Here is an 18,658-nt window from a genome sequence, read left to right on the forward strand (position 1 = left end):
TTTTGTTGTTACTGTTATCATTTAATATTACAAATCTCTTCTCTCTTCAAATATGAATAGTTATATTTACTGATGTTTCATGCTATGCGGTCTTATGTGGTCAATAAACAGTCACAAAGCCCGATCAGCTCTGTTAAAACCGCTGCAACGGCAGTCTCCAACGTACTGCAGAGGAGCCATGAAGGCATAAATCCAACCCTTTCCTGTTGCAGAGGAAGCTATAATTCAGGTTGATACGTCAGCTTCAGCACAGAGAAGCGATAAACACGATGAGATACTGGAGGATAAAGATGGATTTACTTCACATGGAGGCCAAACACTCCATCGTGAGATGATGAAACGTGTGCCTGTTTGAATTGGATCTGTAAACTGATGTTAACGTGTCTACAGAAAGCTCAACCGTGGCTACGGAGGCCAAAAGTGTTCAATATTAAATAAATAGAGGCGGGAATAGTGAAACAATTCAATGCTTTTTAAAACCTCAGCGCATTATTGTTAAATTTCATCCTGTTTCTTTTCACAATGATATTTTATTTTGGGTCATTTTTTATTTGAAAATGTCCATTTTCAAAAGGTTGTTAAAAAAATACAGAGCCTCTGAAGTCCTTTTATTTTGTGCGCACCATAAAAAATTATTTCAGAAGGCTCTGTCATAAAGTCTTTTGTCTCTCCACTTAAACAGAGCAAAGCAGCAGCCAATCTACCTATCTATCTATCTATCATAATTTAATCTGCCCTGTTGGTCTTGATAGACAGAAAGACTTTGTGAAATATTGTGTTGTGAAATAAAAAACAAACGTGTAAAAAGGACAGTTAGAAATAAGAAACACCTGTCATAAACACTCTTATTGTGAAAAGAAGCCTGGATGAAAGAACAATTTGAAAAATGTATTAGTATCAGTTTCAATTTCATGGTTATATTATGTATCTTGTCTTATGAATATGATTATGTCTTACCATTTATTTACAGCCTCGTCACAGAAATGGTGTTTGACTGACACGGTAATCGCAAGTCATTTCACGTGCAATAAAAACGTCTTTCTTGCTTTTGGTCATTTGTACATCGTGTAGTCTGGACTGACTAGAATGTAAACGCATCCGTGTAAATATGCTACGCTCAGAGCTAGTGACGTAGCATAAAAATGTAAGAAAGACTGCTTATGGTGGGTGGGAAAGGAGGTGGATGGGTCCAACAAACACAGGGCTTTCAAGCAGGAGACCGATGTTTGTGTCCCAAAGTGTTGTTGAGGTATTTTGACGTTTTGTTTCCATACTTCTGTTACGTTGTTATGTTTACGTTCTTATTTTAAGCCCAACCATGATGTTTTTCCTAAACCTAACTGCGGCTGTCACTGTGGTTTTGTTGCATGGCGTAAAAATGACAAGTAAAAAGGGCAAAATGCGTTCTCATTACACGTCGAATGTCCTTATAATGTTGTGCTATTTATACGCCTTCCCATGATATTGAGTTATTTAATAATGAACACTTTGGACCGCCATACATGGCACTTGTTTGTCGTAATATCATATGATTTTTTACTGAAACGTGGGTTTTCTGTGTACCGATGAGAGGCTAAAACATTGCAGATAACAGTGAACGAGTCTTACATCCATTTCTTTGCTCCTGTACCTGTGCATTTCTGATTTGAACATGTGTCTAGTGGGCCTTTAACAGCGGAGATGAAAGCTGGCAGCGATGTTTGTTCATCCAGTGATTAATCTCCCCAGGCCTCTGTGTACCTCAGCTTGCAGCGGCCCGTACTCTACCACTTCTCCATCTACTGTTATGACCCCTTTGGGCGAACACGGCTCCAGCCTGAGCGCCCGCACCTTAGCGTGCACCAGATGTTGACAGTTAGTAGCCAGATGTGCACCCTTCTCCATAGCTAGGAACAGCTTCAGCAGCGCGGCGCGGGATATCCCCGCTCTGACGTAGAAAAGATGGATGACGCCGTCATCTGAGGTGGCGCCTGGTGCTGCCATCAGGTCCTCCGCCAGGTGGGACTGGTACATGGCCAGCATGAGGACAAATTCTTCCTCCTGCACCACCACCCAGTCGCTGGGCAGCTGCTGGTCCAGAGGTGGCAACAGGGAGTCGGGCGGGCCGGCCAGGGCCTTGGAGGCGTTTCGAGAAGGCGTGCTCTCCGTCCTCCTCACTTTGAGGGAGTTGTTGGAGTGGCAGGAGTTGTGGAAGGTGTTCTGGCAGGGAGAGTCTGTGGACGGTTGAGAGGCCGGAGCCAAGGAGGAAGACTGATTGTTGCAATGCAGTGTCAGGTTGTTTCCCAAACCTTCCTCCTCCTCCTCCTCCTCGCTGTAGTCCTCGGTGGCGGGCAGGTAGGCCAGCTTGCCCTTGTAGACGCGGAGAGAAGCCAGCCTCACCAGCGTGCCAACAGTGAACCGGGCAGCTCCGACGTGACGGTACTTCTCGCTCTCTATGTCGACGTCTGCCACGAAGCCCCAGGCCAGCGAGAGGAAGGAGAAGAGACGAGGGCTGGAGGGTAGGTGGATGGAGACCAGGTCCATGTGGGCCACGAGTCGTTGACAGAGCAGGAAACCACAGCTGACCAGGAGCTCCTCACTGTACACCGGCGAGGCTCTGGAGGAGCGAAGGAGGAGAGATTTAGTCACAACAGGGTAGCGTGTAGAAGGGGAAACTCTTGTGACATTGTTAAGGTTAGACATTGACCTTGAATGGTTAAGGTCAGGATAAGTCGTCAGGCAGCGAGCCTCACAAGAGTTTTTGCAGATCAGATTTAGCAATTTGCAGGTTCCCTTCTAGACACCAACCTCACAACAGGCAGAGCTGGAAACATCTAACCACAGAGATCATCTGAGGCTACCTTCAAGTGATATCTGAACTATAAGGATTGGAAGTTCTGCTCATATTAATTACACATGAAAGCTGTTTGAATTGCCATCATATCAGGCATTCAATTTAATCAAGAAAGCTCTTGTTAGAGAGATTTCATTTCATTCTCACTGTGCAATATCATTTTCCACTTGTGCAATTTTTTTAATAGTCTGTTTATTGTCAATACTGTATATACTTCTCCTATTTTATACTTCCTTCTATTTAAATGGTTTGTTACACTTTGTTTAGCTCTTTTTTACTGTGTTAGCTGATGCTTCTTGTTTTTTGCACTATTCCCTTTGCTGCTGTACACTGCACATTACCCCACTGTGGGACTAATAAAGGAATATCTTATCTTATCTTATCTTATCTCTTATCTTATCTTATCTCTTCTCTTATCTTATCTTATCTCTTATCTTATCTTATCTCTTATCTTATCTTATCTTATCTTATCTTATCTTATCTCTTCTCTTATCTTATCTTATCTCTTATCTTATCTTATCTCTTATCTTATCTTATCTCTTATCTTATCTTATCTTATCTCTTCTCTTATCTTACTCACCTCATCTTACTATTTAAAACCGACCACCTGGACTCACAACGCGCATGCGCAGGCATAAGACGTTGGTGTTTTAAATAGTAATATTTTGGCGCAAATGTTCGTGTTTGGGAAAAACTGAGCTGGATAAACGAGATATGGATTAACTATACTGCAGGATCTTCTGTGAGAGTTTGTTTAGCTAGTTGTTGTTAAACCCTGGACCCTATTTACTTCAATTTATCAAGGATTTACTGCGTTTTTCGGCGGTTCTTGTGTTCTCCTTCACCGTGGAGACAACAAGCCAGAAAAACAACGAATTCAGGACGACACACGGTGAGTAGTTGATATTGTAGCACGGCTGGCTGGCTGAATGCTGAGGACACGGTGGCTGAACTTTTACTGGAGAACCGGGTATTATTACCCTCACATCCAGACTAACCCCGGGGCTGGAAGACAAGCCCAAAACAACAAAAGACCGCTAACTAGCTAATAACTGCTAGTTAGCTAGTAACTTAACCGTTGGTTTAAATGACCAACGGTCAGCCGTTGGTCATTTAAACCAACCGTTAAGTTGCAGTTATTAGTTAACTAGCAGTTATTAGTTAACTAGCAGTTATTAGCTAACTAGCATTTATAAGTTAACTAGCAGTTATTAGTTAACTAGCAGTTATAAGTTAACTAGCAGTTATTAGTTAACTAGCAGTTATTAGTTAACTAGCAGTTATTAGTTAACTAGCAGTTATAAGTTAACTAGCAGTTATTAGTTAACTAGCAGTTATTAGTTAACTAGCAGTTATAAGCTAACTAGCAGTTATTAGTTAACTAGCAGTTATAAGCTAACTAGTAGTTATTAGTTAACTAGCAGTTATTAGTTAACTAGCAGTTATAAGTTAACTAGCAGTTATTAGTTAACTAGCAGTTATTAGTTAACTAGCAGTTATAAGCTAACTAGCAGTTATTAGTTAACTAGCAGTTATAAGCTAACTAGTAGTTATTAGTTAACTAGCAGTTATAAGTTAACTAGCAGTTATTAGTTAACTAGCAGTTATAAGTTAACTAGCAGTTATTAGTTAACTAGCAGTTATTAGTTAACTAGCAGTTATAAGCTAACTAGCAGTTATTAGTTAACTAGCAGTTATAAGCTAACTAGTAGTTATTAGTTAACTAGCAGTTATTAGTTAACTAGCAGTTATAAGTTAACTAGCAGTTATTAGTTAACTAGCAGTTATTAGTTAACTAGCAGTTATAAGCTAACTAGCAGTTATTAGTTAACTAGCAGTTATAAGCTAACTAGTAGTTATTAGTTAACTAGCAGTTATAAGTTAACTAGCAGTTATTAGTTAACTAGCAGTTATTAGTTAACTAGCAGTTATAAGTTAACTAGCAGTTATAAGCTAACTAGCAGTTATTAGTTAACTAGCAGTTATTAGTTAGCTAGCAGTTATTAGTTAACTAGCAGTTATAAGCTAACTAGCAGTTATTAGTTAACTAGCAGTTATTAGTTAACTAGCAGTTATAAGCTAACTAGCAGTTATTAGTTAACTAGCAGTTATAAGCTAACTAGTAGTTATTAGTTAACTAGCAGTTATTAGTTAACTAGCAGTTATAAGTTAACTAGCAGTTATTAGTTAACTAGCAGTTATTAGTTAACTAGCAGTTATAAGTTAACTAGCAGTTATTAGTTAACTAGCAGTTATAAGTTAACTAGCAGTTATTAGCTAACTAGCAGTTATTAGTTAGTTAGCTAATAACAGCTCGTTAGCTTATAACTAGCTAATAACTGTCGGTAACGGTTGGGGAGTCTCCCTTCAGTGTTAGTCCTGCAGGGTTGCTACTAGGGAATGAAATAAGCACCTGCCACCTGCCAAATAACAGGGTAAATGTTGGTTGTGGCAGGTGAAAATTTCCGGTCACCTGCCACCATGGCAGACAGGTTTTCCTTATATTAAAAAAATATTAGTTTTAAAAAGCAATTCTAAATGGTAACACTTCATTTTACAGGTCCACATATGTCATGGTAATTAGGTGATAATTAGCAAGTAACTTATTTGAAATTTCTTTGGAATTACTGCCAAATTACCCCAATATTTGCCTGAAAATTTTTATGAAAATTACTTTATTTTAAACATTATTTAATAAATGTATTCCACTATTTCCCAATAGCTGGTAATTTATTTAATACATTTCCAGGAAAAGAATACAAAGTTAATTGATATGCTTTATTTCCATGTCTGCTGATAAATAGATAATAATTAGCAAATAACTTCTTTGAAATTTCTTAAAAAAACTCCCTGAATCATGACATCAGCTACCAGGTTACATTTGTGTAGACAATAAGTCACACAATAGTGAGATTTGTGTCTGATCAGAAGTGTCTTCTATTAGTTTTGGTTTTCCACCTCCGATGAAGAGCATAAGGGCCGTATTTTAACAATTATATACTATTTTAGCATATAATTATTAAATCATTCTGGAAATCTCCGACTTTTTTTTCCCTCAATGTGGCCCTAATACTTCGTAGTACATTTTCAATTTGGCCCTCACTGCATTAGACTTATATACTATATACTTCGACTATAAACTGTGTTACCTTCATCACAATGATCAAATGTTTTGAGGCTCTAGACAGATTTATAATTTTTTTTTTGTCTAAAATGGCTCTTTTGATAGTAAAGGTTGCAAACCCCTTCCCTATGTTAATACCAGTCATCAGGGAGCGCGCACAGGGGCTGTTGTACAGTCCTGTCTCTACTGTGTGTTAGCAGTCATTATTCATCACATGCAATGTCGATTTGCAGTCTAATAATACTAATAATGCTTATAATCAGTTATTTCTTAGTGAGCTCTTTGTGACACCAAATAATAAAATATAGCTACAAATCAGAAGCATTAAAGTGCTGCATAAACTCCTGTCAGTCACCACAGTGGGTCCTGATGATGCAGGATGACGATCAGCAAGTTACCTGTCAGTCTGTATAACTTCATGTTTACTCCTCTGGTTGGATTGTAAAATATAAAATATAAAAAAACTCATATTGTAATGTCATAAAAAGTCATAGACAACAACCAATAATTATAATGAACATGTTTTTGTTTATTCTGCTGCAGCAGCACAAAGTAGTGAAGTGAAGCTTGATTTCTAAAACAAGACAACAACCACCACAGAATTACTTCCACTTTTAGTCGATATTTCCAACCAAGTGCACTTGACTTTGTGTGACAGGTTGTGTTTACAGCTTCCACACTTTAACTTGTCTTTAAGGCGACAGCAGCTCTAATTAAATGGTTCAAAAGGTCATGCCCAGTTAGTGGGCAGAGATGTACCAGATCCAAAATGAACACCAGTCTAGGACTTCAACTAATGATTATTTCATTATAATTTTATTTTTATTATCGATTGAGCTTTCAGTTAATGAAAATGGCGTAGCGCTAGGTAACGTGTTACCGGCTCAAACCCCATTTACATCACAATAATACAAAACAGAGGAAAGCCGCAAATCCTCACATTTGGAGCATTTTTCCTTTGTGATATCAAAGAATATAAATAAGCCTCATCAGAAAACTAAAGCACTTACTCCTCTTGGTTTGTTTGTGAAATATAAAAAGGTCATAGTATAGTAGGCCTGTGTCATAATAATGTCATTAAACGTCATAGACAACAACCAATAATTATAAAATACTCGCACAAAGTAGGTGAAGTTTAATTTCTAAAACAAGACAACAGTCACCACAGAAATACTTCCACTTTTAGTCGATATTTCCGACCAAATGCACTTGACTGTTTTTTATGACAGGTAGTGTTTACAGCTTCCAGACTTTAACTTGTCTTTTAGGCGGCAGCAGCTCTAATTAAATGGTCAAAAGGTCATTCCCAGATAGTGGGCAGAGATGCACCAGATCCAAAATGAACACCAGTCTAGGACTTCAACTAATGATGATTCACAATGATATAAAACAGAGGAAAGCAGCAAATCCTCACATTTGGAGCATTTTTCCTTTGTGACATCAAAGAATATAAATAAGCCTATACATGAGAAGCATAAAGTGCTTACTCCTCTTGGTTTGTTTGTAAAATATAAAAAGGTCATAGTATAGTAGGCCTGTGTCATAAAAAATGTCATGAAAAAGTCATAGTATAGCCTAATGTGTCATAAAAATTTCATTAAACGTCATAGACAATAATTATATAATTATAATTATAAAATGCTCGCACAAAGTAGGTGAAGTTTAATTCCTAAAACAAAACAGTCACCACAGAACTACTTCCACTTTTAGTCGATATTTTCAACCAACTGCTCTTGACTGCTCTTGACAGGTTGTGTTTACAGCTGCCAGTCTTTAAACAGCTCTAATTAAATGGTCAAAAGGTCATTCCCAGATAGTGGGCAGAGATGCACCAGATCCAAAATGGACACCAGTCTAGGGCTTCAACTAATGATTATTTTCATTATCGATTGATCTTTCAGTTAATGAGAATGTCAGAAAATAGAGATAAATTGTCATCATTACTTCTCGAAGCCCTAGGTCACGTCTTTAAATAACCTATTTTGTCCAATAAACAACCCAAAACCCATTTAATTCGTAATAAAACAGAAAAGCTGCAAATTCTCATATCTTGAGCATTGTTTTTCCTTCTATAAACAACGGATTGACGAATCATTACAGCCCTCTAGCAGTCCACAGTTAAGAATCGAGCTTCAAAAAATAAGACGCGGACACCAAAAATAAAAACAGGAAGGTGCACTTAATATTTTTGGGTTAGGAAGTGGGTCGAGGCTCGCATGTGCTTTGGGGAGTGAGCTATGAGAGGAGTGTTATACAATAGTGGGGTAACTGTGACCTTATTGTGTGATCGTAGAAACAGAGAGGAGGTAGATGAGGAGGGTGGAGGCCCATGCAGCTATGAAGGGAGAGGGGTGAGGATGGGGGGGGGGGGTCAATAAACCAGGAGGCTCGGAGACAAATGTTGGAGGTGGGACAGAATCAGCTTATGGGCCTTCAGACATGACAAGCCAGACAGACAACAAAGACAGCCCCATCTGGGAGAATGGAGACGGGGTGGAAGGTCATGATAACACCCCGAACACACACACACACAGATTTGCCTGCTGTTACCGCCCACAGCCAATTACAGTGATGACTGGATGTCTCAGTGGAGTTCACTGGCTGTAGCCCTGCAGATGTATCTCCATATTCATCACCCTGAATTTATTCACCAGTCCGACTTACAAATAGTCTCATCTACATTTCCATGGCTCCGTTTCTTTAACTGATTGTTTGGTAAAAAGATCAAGAAATACACAAGATTTGCAACTCGCCTGCTGGACCTGAGAATAAAGTAACCATGTACATTTACTCAAGTACTGTACTTAGGCGCTTTGGTTGCGTCTGGTTGCATCCGGTTGCTATGATATGGAATAGCCGCGGAAGTAAAAAATGTTAGCACCAGCCAGGTAGAGTATTTGTCCCGCCCCTCCTCCATTGTGATTGGACGGCTGGGTAAAAAGTGAAAATGACTAGCGCAGCGTTTTAGCCAAAGTTGACCATTTTTCAACTCTTGGTGACCAGGAAAAAAACACCAAACGTGCAGCGCTCAGCGCAGAGTAGTAGCTCAGCACCTCGTCGCGATGCCGTTTGTAGCACAGTGTAAATGCGCTGCGCTCACAAAAAACGGGAACATAGCGGTTGTGGCGGTTGCTTGCCATTCCCTGCGGTTAGTTTGTCAATAGCGGGGTATTGCAATATTGCGGTTATTGCGACAGTAAGGGATAATGTACAGCGAACCGGTCATTGATGTGAAATAAACACCCACAGGGCGAAGGAGTTTATTTCACAACAATGACCCGCTAACGGTACATTATCGTGCTTATTACACGGCTACTTACTTAAGAAATCAATAATTTGAGACAAAAACGGTCTGCCAGAGTCTGACATCAGAACTGATAGCAACGGTCTGTTATCTGTTCCAGATGTCTAGGAGTTCCTCTAAAGATTTATTTCCTCGCTTATCTTAACTTATACATCAATACAAAACTGTGTAGCACAACTTCCTTCTGTCTTTTGTTTCGTCCTCTTTACTACTCCATTTATCCTCTCACGACCCCCTCAGATTTATCTAGTGACCCTTTGGAAGGGAGCCCGACCCTTAGGTTAGGACTAAATGAACTAACTGTCTATAAAGTAGTTAAAAGTAGCTCCTCCTCAACTGTCAGTTACCAGGGCCACTTTTCAGCTGAATGAGTACTTTTTCTTTCAACACTGTTTTAACAAAAACTGAACATTATAACCCTCATGGAGGTTGGATTTACTGCAGGACCTGTTTTATTAGACTGCTTTTATTTTAGGTGTGCCTAATAAAGTGGCAACTGAGTTTAAATATTTTGATTTTAATAATCCTAACCATGTATTTAAAGCTGTTTATGCAGTATCAGTGAACCACCAGGGGAGGGAGACTCTCGCTCACATTAAAGTGTCACACATGTCACTTCAGAAACTGTCAGCGTTCAGATGATGTACCAGCTCGTGCTCATTATGTCTGTGTACAGAAACACATTAAACCCTCACTCAGCGAACCTGTTCACTGCATTGCATAATACCAGATACGTTCTAGCTGTCACTCGTTTGATCCACGTAGCCTCAGTGAACCCTACATTCAGCTGGGAATAATACCAAATGCACTGTGGCCAGGGCCGCTGCAGGACAGCCTGCAGCAACCAGAGAGAGGGAGAGAGAGAGATATTTTCTGGATGAGTGTGAGAGGAGAGTCAACAATACAGAGTCTAGTCCCTTCCTCCCATTGTTGCTGCCGCTCTGGCTGCAAGACCATTGTTTGATGAGAAGCTGATTGGCAGATGCAGTCGAAGTGATGAATGAATGAATGGCTCTTTGGTGAAGACAGAACCATCAATGTAAGGTGTTTTGTTATTGTGACTTTATTTAATATGTCCTTCATTTAGTCAGGAATCCCACTGAGGAAAAAAACTGCAGCACAAAGAAAGGCTTACATAAAGGTTGCTACCAAGCCAAAAAAAAAATACACCGAGATACAAAATGACAGATTACAAAATAAATAAAATAGTAAAAGGGCAAGATAAAGCCCAGTGTGACCTAAAAACAGTAGGAGCAGCTTAAAAAAAGAAGTGCCTCAAAGCATTTCATGAGGTTTTTAAATTCCCCACGTGACATCAGGTGACTTCAGAGTAGAAAGGGCAAAAGAGTATTTGAAACAGGAACACAGGACAATTTATAAAGCCAGCAGTACACGAAGCAATATGTCTTCATGAAACTACATCAATTACCTACACTCGACTACTAAGAGAGAACGTCAATGTGCAGTGAAATAATATAATATTCTAAAACTTACATTCTTTCTAACAGCCAGCAGGGGGCGAGTCCTATGGTTGAAAAAAGAAGTCTGATTGTATAAAAGTCTAAGAAAATGACCCTACTTCTCACTTGATATATCACCTCAGTAAACATTGCGAACATGAGTTTATGGTCTCAATCACTAGTTTCAAGTCTTCTTCAATACAGTATGATGTTCATTTAGTAAATTATGAGTAAAATAGACCATAAAGCAGGGTATGCTTTAGGGTGTGGCTAACTTGTGATTGACAGTCGATACCACGGCGTTGTCCGTGTTTACGTCTTATAACTTTAACCCTTTCACTGTGTGTTTTCAGTTCATGAAAGTTAATTGTCACATTTTGATTGTCTAAAAATATCTTATTCAGCGTTCAGTTGAACTTAGCTCCACCCTCTCGTGGTGTCACTTCTGGTTGCAAAAAACCAAGATGGCGACGGCTAAAATGCCGAACTTGAAGCTTCAAAACAGCAGTCCACAAACCAATGGGTGACGTCACGGTGATTATGTCCACTTCTTATATGTAGTCTATGGTGCTAATTAGTAAATATTAGCAATCTAACACACTAAACTGTGTAAACTACTGTATGTTTAGCAATTCTGACGTTAGCATTTAGCCCACAGAGCCACTAGCACGGCTGTAGAGTCTTACTGTGTGTTTGAGAAAACGCAAAGCAAATTTTAGAGGTGACGCAGTGATATACAAATGTTCGAGATGTCAATTTACTGCTCACTATAGAGTAAACTACTGAGGGTCTATTATCTAAGTAATAGTGAATGAATGAACAGAAGTTTCTCCACCTCTGAATCTGATCTGTTGCCGTTTTTGCTCGTAGGTTCGTTCCTCCTTTCTGTCTGTCCTTCAACTTCTCCTCTCTGTTCTTTGTTCTGGCTGAATGAACTCCAAACAATCACTCAAATGAGCAAATCATTAATAATGAATAGATGAGATGAGTGCATTTTACACTGACAAGCACCAGAAGGCAGGCCCATGTGTGTGTCTGAGGCTCAGGTATACAATTTATACTATATCTATTCTATAAAAACACTACAGCTCAATCTAATCATTACATCTTCACACAGTAGTAGTAGTGTCTGGAGTATTTTACACTATGCGGCAAAAATAATACCTTTAATTATATTTATATACAGTTGAGACACTGTGCACCATCACTGTATCGGCTCCACTGAAGTATAAAATGGACAAAACTAGTTTTTATTAACAGCTGCATTAGTTTCCTGTTTGTGGTACACAGGTAGCTCTGCCCGAGGGGGGTAAACTGATATGTTTGTTCTGAAACTACCCATTTCATAATCTGATTTAAACTGGATTTAACTGCATGCAGTATATATACATACTATACTTATGCACACAAATGAAACTCGGCACCGCGCCTTGAATGATGGGGCCCAAATATGTTACCTCACTGGTTAGACTGGTTTCTGTTGAGCCGTAAATTGTGGGTTAGTCATGGTAGAGTAATAAGGCTTCAGCAATGTGGGATTTTGCCAAAGCTTCAACATTTTCAACCGTGTTCTTATCTTATTAACCGCAACTACTCATTATTTCCTTTAATGATTAATCTGAGATTTATTTTCTTGATTATTGATTAATAATTTACTCTATAAAATGTCAAATGTCTTGCTTTACTCAACTATCGTTTATGACAAAAATAATCCCAAAATCTAGGAAAAATCTGGAAATGTCAAATGTTTATTTGAAAAATAACTTAAACAATTATTTGATTATCAAAACAGATGCCAATTAATATTCTATCGATGGACTAATTGATTAATCATTGAAGCTCTACTACATTAAAGCCAGAGAAGTGATGTGTGTGTGCAGCCATGAGAGAAACAGTATCATAACCACAGCAACGTGCAGGGTAGATCAACATTCATGGTTTTATTTAGGATTCTTCATGTGGCTCACCCAGAGTAGTGATGTACGGATGCAGCCAAGGCGTTGCCTGATCCACCAGGAAGGATCCCCAGCGGGGTCCGGATGGCATCCTCCCAGTCTGGTCTCTCCAGCAGACCATTTATCACCTGACACACACACAGAACATACAGTAAGAAATAGATATTAACTAGTCACTCAGGGCCGTGTATTATGGTCCCGACTGAAATGTGTCACATTTAGTCTTGTTTATTACTTTTAAAATCATATACTGTATGTATGTATGTGTGTATATATATATACAGTATATATAGATAGATAGATGGATAGATATAGATTTCAGATGGACTCAACAGTTATCAAATGAATCAGTGATGTCAAGAACTCACTCACCCACTCAAGACTGCTCGAGTTTAGTTTAGACATAACGGGGTTAGGTTAGTGATGAGACACATCTGCATTCATTGTTGCGGCTGGTAAAGTTTTCACCTTGTGAGTCTGTGTGTCATCATGGCAAAATGTGGTCCTGGGGACGCCTACTGTAGCGGGAACTACCACAAAGGCAATTTCTAGTACTTTGCCAGTTGTTTATGTCTTTGTGTTTGTCTGTGGACAGATTTTGTCAACGTAATAGCATCACAACTGTGCAAGATGCAGTCACGAAACTTTACAGGTGTGTAGTTGAGATCAAAATGTAGGCAGAGTTCGAAGATGGGTGTGCTCCGAGCAAGGGCGCCGGAAGTAGGGGGATAGAAAGTGGAGAAGGGGCCATTGCAAAATCTGTCCACAGACAGAAATATAAACACCTGGCAAAGTAGTCAAAACCACTTCTGTGGTAGTTAGGGTAGTTGTACCGCTACAGTAGGCATCTCCAGGACCACATTTTGCCATGATGACACACACAGACTCACAAGGGGAAAACAATACCAGCATCGCTGTCGCGGCTGGTAATGATGACAGAAGTGTGTAATGTTGACTTTTAGTGTCCTACCACTAATGTGCATGTGTCTCTCTTTACCTCAAACAGAAGTCCATCTCCGGACATGATGACTAAAGCGTCCCACTGCGACAGGTCCGCCTCCTTCACCAGCTCTCGGGCGTGGTTCTGCCGCTCTGCAAAACACACACGCATAAATGTAAAGTGTGTTTTCATGCAGGTACAGTATGTCTTTTCTGTGTAAGAAATCTAGAAAGTAAAAGAGAAATGTGTCCTGTCATCTTCCTCCCTTGACAGAGGTGGACCGTGACCTGTCCGCTCTAATGGAGGTGACATCGAGCACATTTCCGCGGGTGTTCGCTATCAGCAGCTCAAGTTACACGTGACACTAATACGTATGTCTTATTTAAATCGTGACATTGGCATTAAGATATCAGTTAACAGAGGCGTCCTCGTCGTCCTTGTAATCTTCTTTCCGTTTTTCTCTTGAGTTGCCAAATTAAAGTATCACCGTGGGAGGGAAAGCTGATATATGGTCTTAAATGAAGCGTCTACCACGCTGCCAATTAGATCGGAACAATTAAATTACCCAGGAGCACTCCGTCAAATTAATCTGGGGCTCAATGATCTGATGAAGTGGAGCCTTGGTGACAGGGCGGCCTCTTAAGGTGAGGTGAGATAGACGGTTATTGAAAATACAGAAAAGTAAATGTGAAAAGCACAAGTGTTGGATTTTGGCAGAACTAACTGTTAACATTTCCTCAACATTATTATCTGGATGTTTTACGGTAATGATTCATTTTACGGGTCTGTAATTTCCTAGAAGTTTCCTGGAAATAACTTTGTAATTTGGTACTAATTATAGAGACAGTCTTTAATTAGTGCACTTTCAATTAATTAATAACAATTAATTGCTTGTATAACCCAGAGAGTCTTCTACTCAGTGGACAGCAGGTCTGCAGCAAAAAAACTGTCTACAGGCAAGGCGATAATAACGTGTTAACCCAAATTCATTTTAATGCCACCAATTTCTTTAACGCATTAACGCAACTTGCAATTTTTAATGAATACTGGCATCATATGAAACTAGAAAAACTAAGGAATCCATTGGTACCAACCGTATCATACTAGCTTGTCAAGAAGGAGGCTAAATAACGCTACAAAGTTTGACTAAATTTTGTCGAGGAAAAACTGGCATGGCCATTTTCAAAGGGGTCCCGTGACCTCTGACCTCAAGATATGTGAATGAAAATGGTTCTATGGGTACCCACGAGTCTCCCCTTTACAGACATGCCCACTTTATGATAATCACATGCAGTTTGGGGCAGTTCATAGTCAAGTCAGCACACTGACACACTGACAGCTGTTGTTGCCTGTTGGGCTTCAATTTGCCATATTGTGATTTGAGCATATTTTTTATGCTAAATGCAGTACCTGTGAGGGTTTCTGGACAATATTTGTCATTGTTTTGTGTCGTTAATTGAGTTCCAGTAATAAATATATCCATCCATTTGCATAAAGCAGCATATTTGCCCACTCCCATGTTGATAAGAGTACTAAATACTTGACAAATCTCCCTTTTAAGGTACATTTTAAACCGATTAAAAAATGTGCGATTCATTTGCAATTAATCACGATTCAATATTTTAATTGATAGACCCTAATTTATTTATAATATAATACACTTTAGATCAGCTGCAATTGGACTGGCTTATAGCACTTGTATCAAACTACCGTATCTCCCGTCAAACCAAACCCGTAAATTACTCGTCACATTTTAACATCTTGATTTTCTTGCATCCGAGACTTATTCTCATCTTAACACAGCACACATCTCTGGAATCAGGTTTTTAAATACTGCTCTCTGTTTTCATGTGTGTGGAGGGATGCACGTCTATCTCTCTGTGTCTCAGTTTCCCTGCTCTCCGTCTGCAGGTGAAAGGGCAGAAGGAGTGCTGTGAGGTGTGAAGCAAAGTCAGTCAAGCGTAGCAGACTGTCACAACTTCAGTCACAACCCTCTCCTCTCTTTCACCTGCTGAGGCTCAGCAACACTGCAAGCTTTTTTCCTTCTGTCTCTCAACTCTTTCACACCACTCTCCTTCATTTTCTTTTGAAACCATCATTCTTATCTATGATGGAATATTGATATTATTCAATATCATATGCAGGCGCAGCATACCTGACTTGCACAGCTGTGTGCTTTTTAGGGGGGTAAAAAAACACAAAGCTTGCTTCCGAAATTTCCCATTAACATGCTATTTAGTGCACTAAAACAGTATGTGATATATTTTAGTATGTCCGAAACCTTAGTATGAAACCAATAGTACGCGAATTGCGTATTATTTCCGGTGAAATATTACAGTATGCAACGCTGGACACTGCGGCAGCATAAATATCCCACAATGCAATGCTCAAAATGTTCATAATGGACAGCTCTGTAATATCATTAATGCTTCAGTTTAACTGTAAGTCTAAGATTTCCCTTTGTTAGGCGTAATATATATTTTAAGTTAATTTAGACTTTGATTCTCACAAACCGTCGTTTTGGTCACATGGGGTTGGTACGGGTTACCATGGTTACACGTCTCAAACCGGCAAGGAGGCTCTTAGGAAGTGACGACGTAAATTACTGCTCAGTGCATCCGAAAAGATACATACTTCTGTTTATTCACACAAAAGTATGTTGAATGATAGTACACATATTGAGTATGTAGTGCATAGTATGCGATTTCCAGTCAAATGTCACGGAGCATTTGATTTGATTTTTTAAAGACTACATATACAGAGCTACTACCACAGCCTCTATGAGAATGAGAAAAATGGGCCATAAATTAATTTTTTATTGTCTGTAAAGCTGCTGCAAGTGGATCTTTTATTATCAGTCCCCAAATAATAGTGGCTTTTCTCAGCAAAGACAACTCAGTAAAAGCTCCTCTAGCTCCTTGCTGTAAAGAAAACAGAAAACAGCCAACAGTTGTTTTTCACGCCACGTTTTTCATGACTTATTTTCACCCAATGGTAACCCGGTGCTTGAATCACAATCTGTAAATTAACTAAATATTTCTGCTGCTGATATTCTTGAGTAGACTGAGCTAGAACGTCAAGTTTTCAGACAAAGTTTGAGCAACAAAAACTTTTATTCTAACAGGTTCCCGGTGGACAGCTGAACTATCATAAGACAGTAAGACTCCTAATCATCCCAGGGAACGAAGATGTTTCAGCTATAGCAATCGTTAATAATGCAAACCTAGACAGAAAGATACCCTACAGTAGATCTGCCCTAAGGAAGCTATTAGCTACAGTAGGTTACTAATCAATACATAGTGTAGCATTAGCCATATTGGTTGGAGCAGCTTCAAACACTGAACTGCATCCTGATGGAAAAAACACACCAAGTCTAGAAAAATAAATATCAAGTATATGATAGCATTTTATCCCTTTTTTTATTTATATAAATTATTTTTGAAAGATTCTACATTTTGAAAAGGCCCATAAATCATCACACGTTTTTCCAGACTATTCAGGGACCTAAAAATAAGTCGTCCTCTCCTGTGTCTCCTCCGTGTAACTACCTTGTTCTTCCCTTTAACCCTCATCCTACCAACTGGGGTCCCCGCAGTCTACTTTTTGTCATATCTCACAGGACTTTGTCAATCAATTTGTTCCTAATGACTTCATATCATTGTTTTCTGTTTTAATTAGTGTTTGAGACCAATATATTCAGGTCCTGGGGGTCCCCAGTCAAAAGCACCCAATTGCAACCAGTTTAACTAGCTGAAATAGAATAGAGAGAGAAAATGTTTGACATGGGTCCTCATTTAATTTAAACAGGGAGGTAGGGGCACTCTGTCAGTCATTTTGAAGGAGACAGACACAGATGCAGCAGACACAGATTTCCTCATGTGCTCTGTTTATTTCCCTTTTACACAATATGTAAATTAAAGCAGAATAAATGGGTAGAATTGGAGCAAATATGATTTTTAAAAAAAGTTTTATTTTTATGAAACGGTCACTATATCCTGACAGTAGTGCACAAGACAGGTAATCTTAAAAATAATCATGTGCCTCTGGTGTCCTCCGGTGCTCCTAATGGTATCTGCAAGATTTCACAGCCGGAGGAAACCAACCAATCAGAGCTGAGCTGGAGCCTTGCAGTCTCTGAGCAGCTGTCAATCAATCGCAAACTCTGATCAAACGGTCAAACTAGGCAGCGCTGATTAAATATGAATTAATATTCTGTTACTATAATGCCTATTTCTCTCCTCAAATGTTTTCAGAAACATCTTGTATTGCACTGTTTAGCTGTAAAATGAGTAAATTTGTGACTTGGCAGCCATGTTGAGATCAAGTTGAGGAAATACCAAGCACCGCCCACCAGTCAGAGCAAACTCTCATTTTACAGCTAAACAGTACACTAAAAAATGTTTCTGAAAACATTTTATGCTAGAAATAGGCATTACAGTAACAGAATATTGATTCATATTTGATCAGCGCTGCCTAGTTTGACCGTTTTGATTGGAGTTTACGAGTGATTGACAGCTGCCTCCATTGAATGAACAGCCAATAGGAACGCTCTCTCTCTCTGAAATGACCTGTGATTGGCCAAAGTCTCCCGTCACGGTCTAGATTTGTTTAAAGCCTAGAAATAGAGCCATGACGAGGTGCAGAAGTTGAACACTTGAATTACAATATACTGAAAGGTTATTATGGTTATCATTTTTGTCCAATGATGCCAAAAAACATTCTGCCTACTGCAGGTTTAAGTGTAACTTTCCTAAAATAATTCAGTTTTTTTTCTTCAGATGATATTAATTAAATAACTAATAATGTTTTGAGAAGACATAAGTTCACATTTTGCCATGATGGCTGTTTCTTACAGTAGTTTATTATTGAGGTCCCCAGGGACCCCAGTCAGTAGTCCCTGTATGTTAAATAGGTTGGTAGGATGAGGGTTAATGCTGCCATTGTGTCTTTACCCGACAGAAGAGGGAGTAAAGTTATCCCATCCAACCACATAGAGAGAGAGCGAGAGAGAGAGAGCGAGAGAGGGAGAGAGTCCTCTGGAG

The 18,658-nt window shown here is 39.2% G+C and overlaps 1 protein-coding gene and 1 long non-coding RNA gene across 13 annotated transcripts in view; one reads left to right on the plus strand and one right to left on the minus strand.

Moving 5' to 3' along the window:
* The window catches only part of LOC119485165 (sphingosine kinase 1-like), a 45,666-nt gene continuing 27,008 nt past the window's right edge, over positions 1-18,658 (minus strand). Inside the window, exons 3-5 of the mRNA XM_037764516.1 lie at positions 13,674-13,768; positions 12,689-12,804; positions 1-2,596 (exon numbers count right to left, since the gene is read on the minus strand). Coding sequence (XP_037620444.1) covers positions 1,705-2,596; positions 12,689-12,804; positions 13,674-13,768 — 1,103 coding nt within the window. The 3' untranslated portion in view covers positions 1-1,704. The remainder of the gene's footprint in view (positions 2,597-12,688; positions 12,805-13,673; positions 13,769-18,658) is intronic.
* Positions 3,430-18,658, plus strand: part of LOC119485167 — a 103,999-nt gene continuing 88,770 nt past the window's right edge. For 7 of the 12 annotated variants that reach the window (XR_005206206.1, XR_005206210.1, XR_005206207.1 and 4 more), the window contains exons 1-2: positions 3,433-3,725; positions 13,683-13,812. This is a non-coding gene — a long non-coding RNA (uncharacterized LOC119485167). Of the gene's footprint in view, positions 3,726-13,682; positions 13,813-18,658 lie in introns of all 12 variants that reach the window. The other 5 variants (XR_005206212.1, XR_005206214.1, XR_005206213.1 and 2 more) reach the window with 3 other exon arrangements.

The sequence above is a fragment of the Sebastes umbrosus genome, chromosome 3 (genome assembly GCF_015220745.1).
Source record: "Sebastes umbrosus isolate fSebUmb1 chromosome 3, fSebUmb1.pri, whole genome shotgun sequence".
NCBI classification, from domain to species: domain Eukaryota; kingdom Metazoa; phylum Chordata; class Actinopteri; order Perciformes; family Sebastidae; genus Sebastes; species Sebastes umbrosus.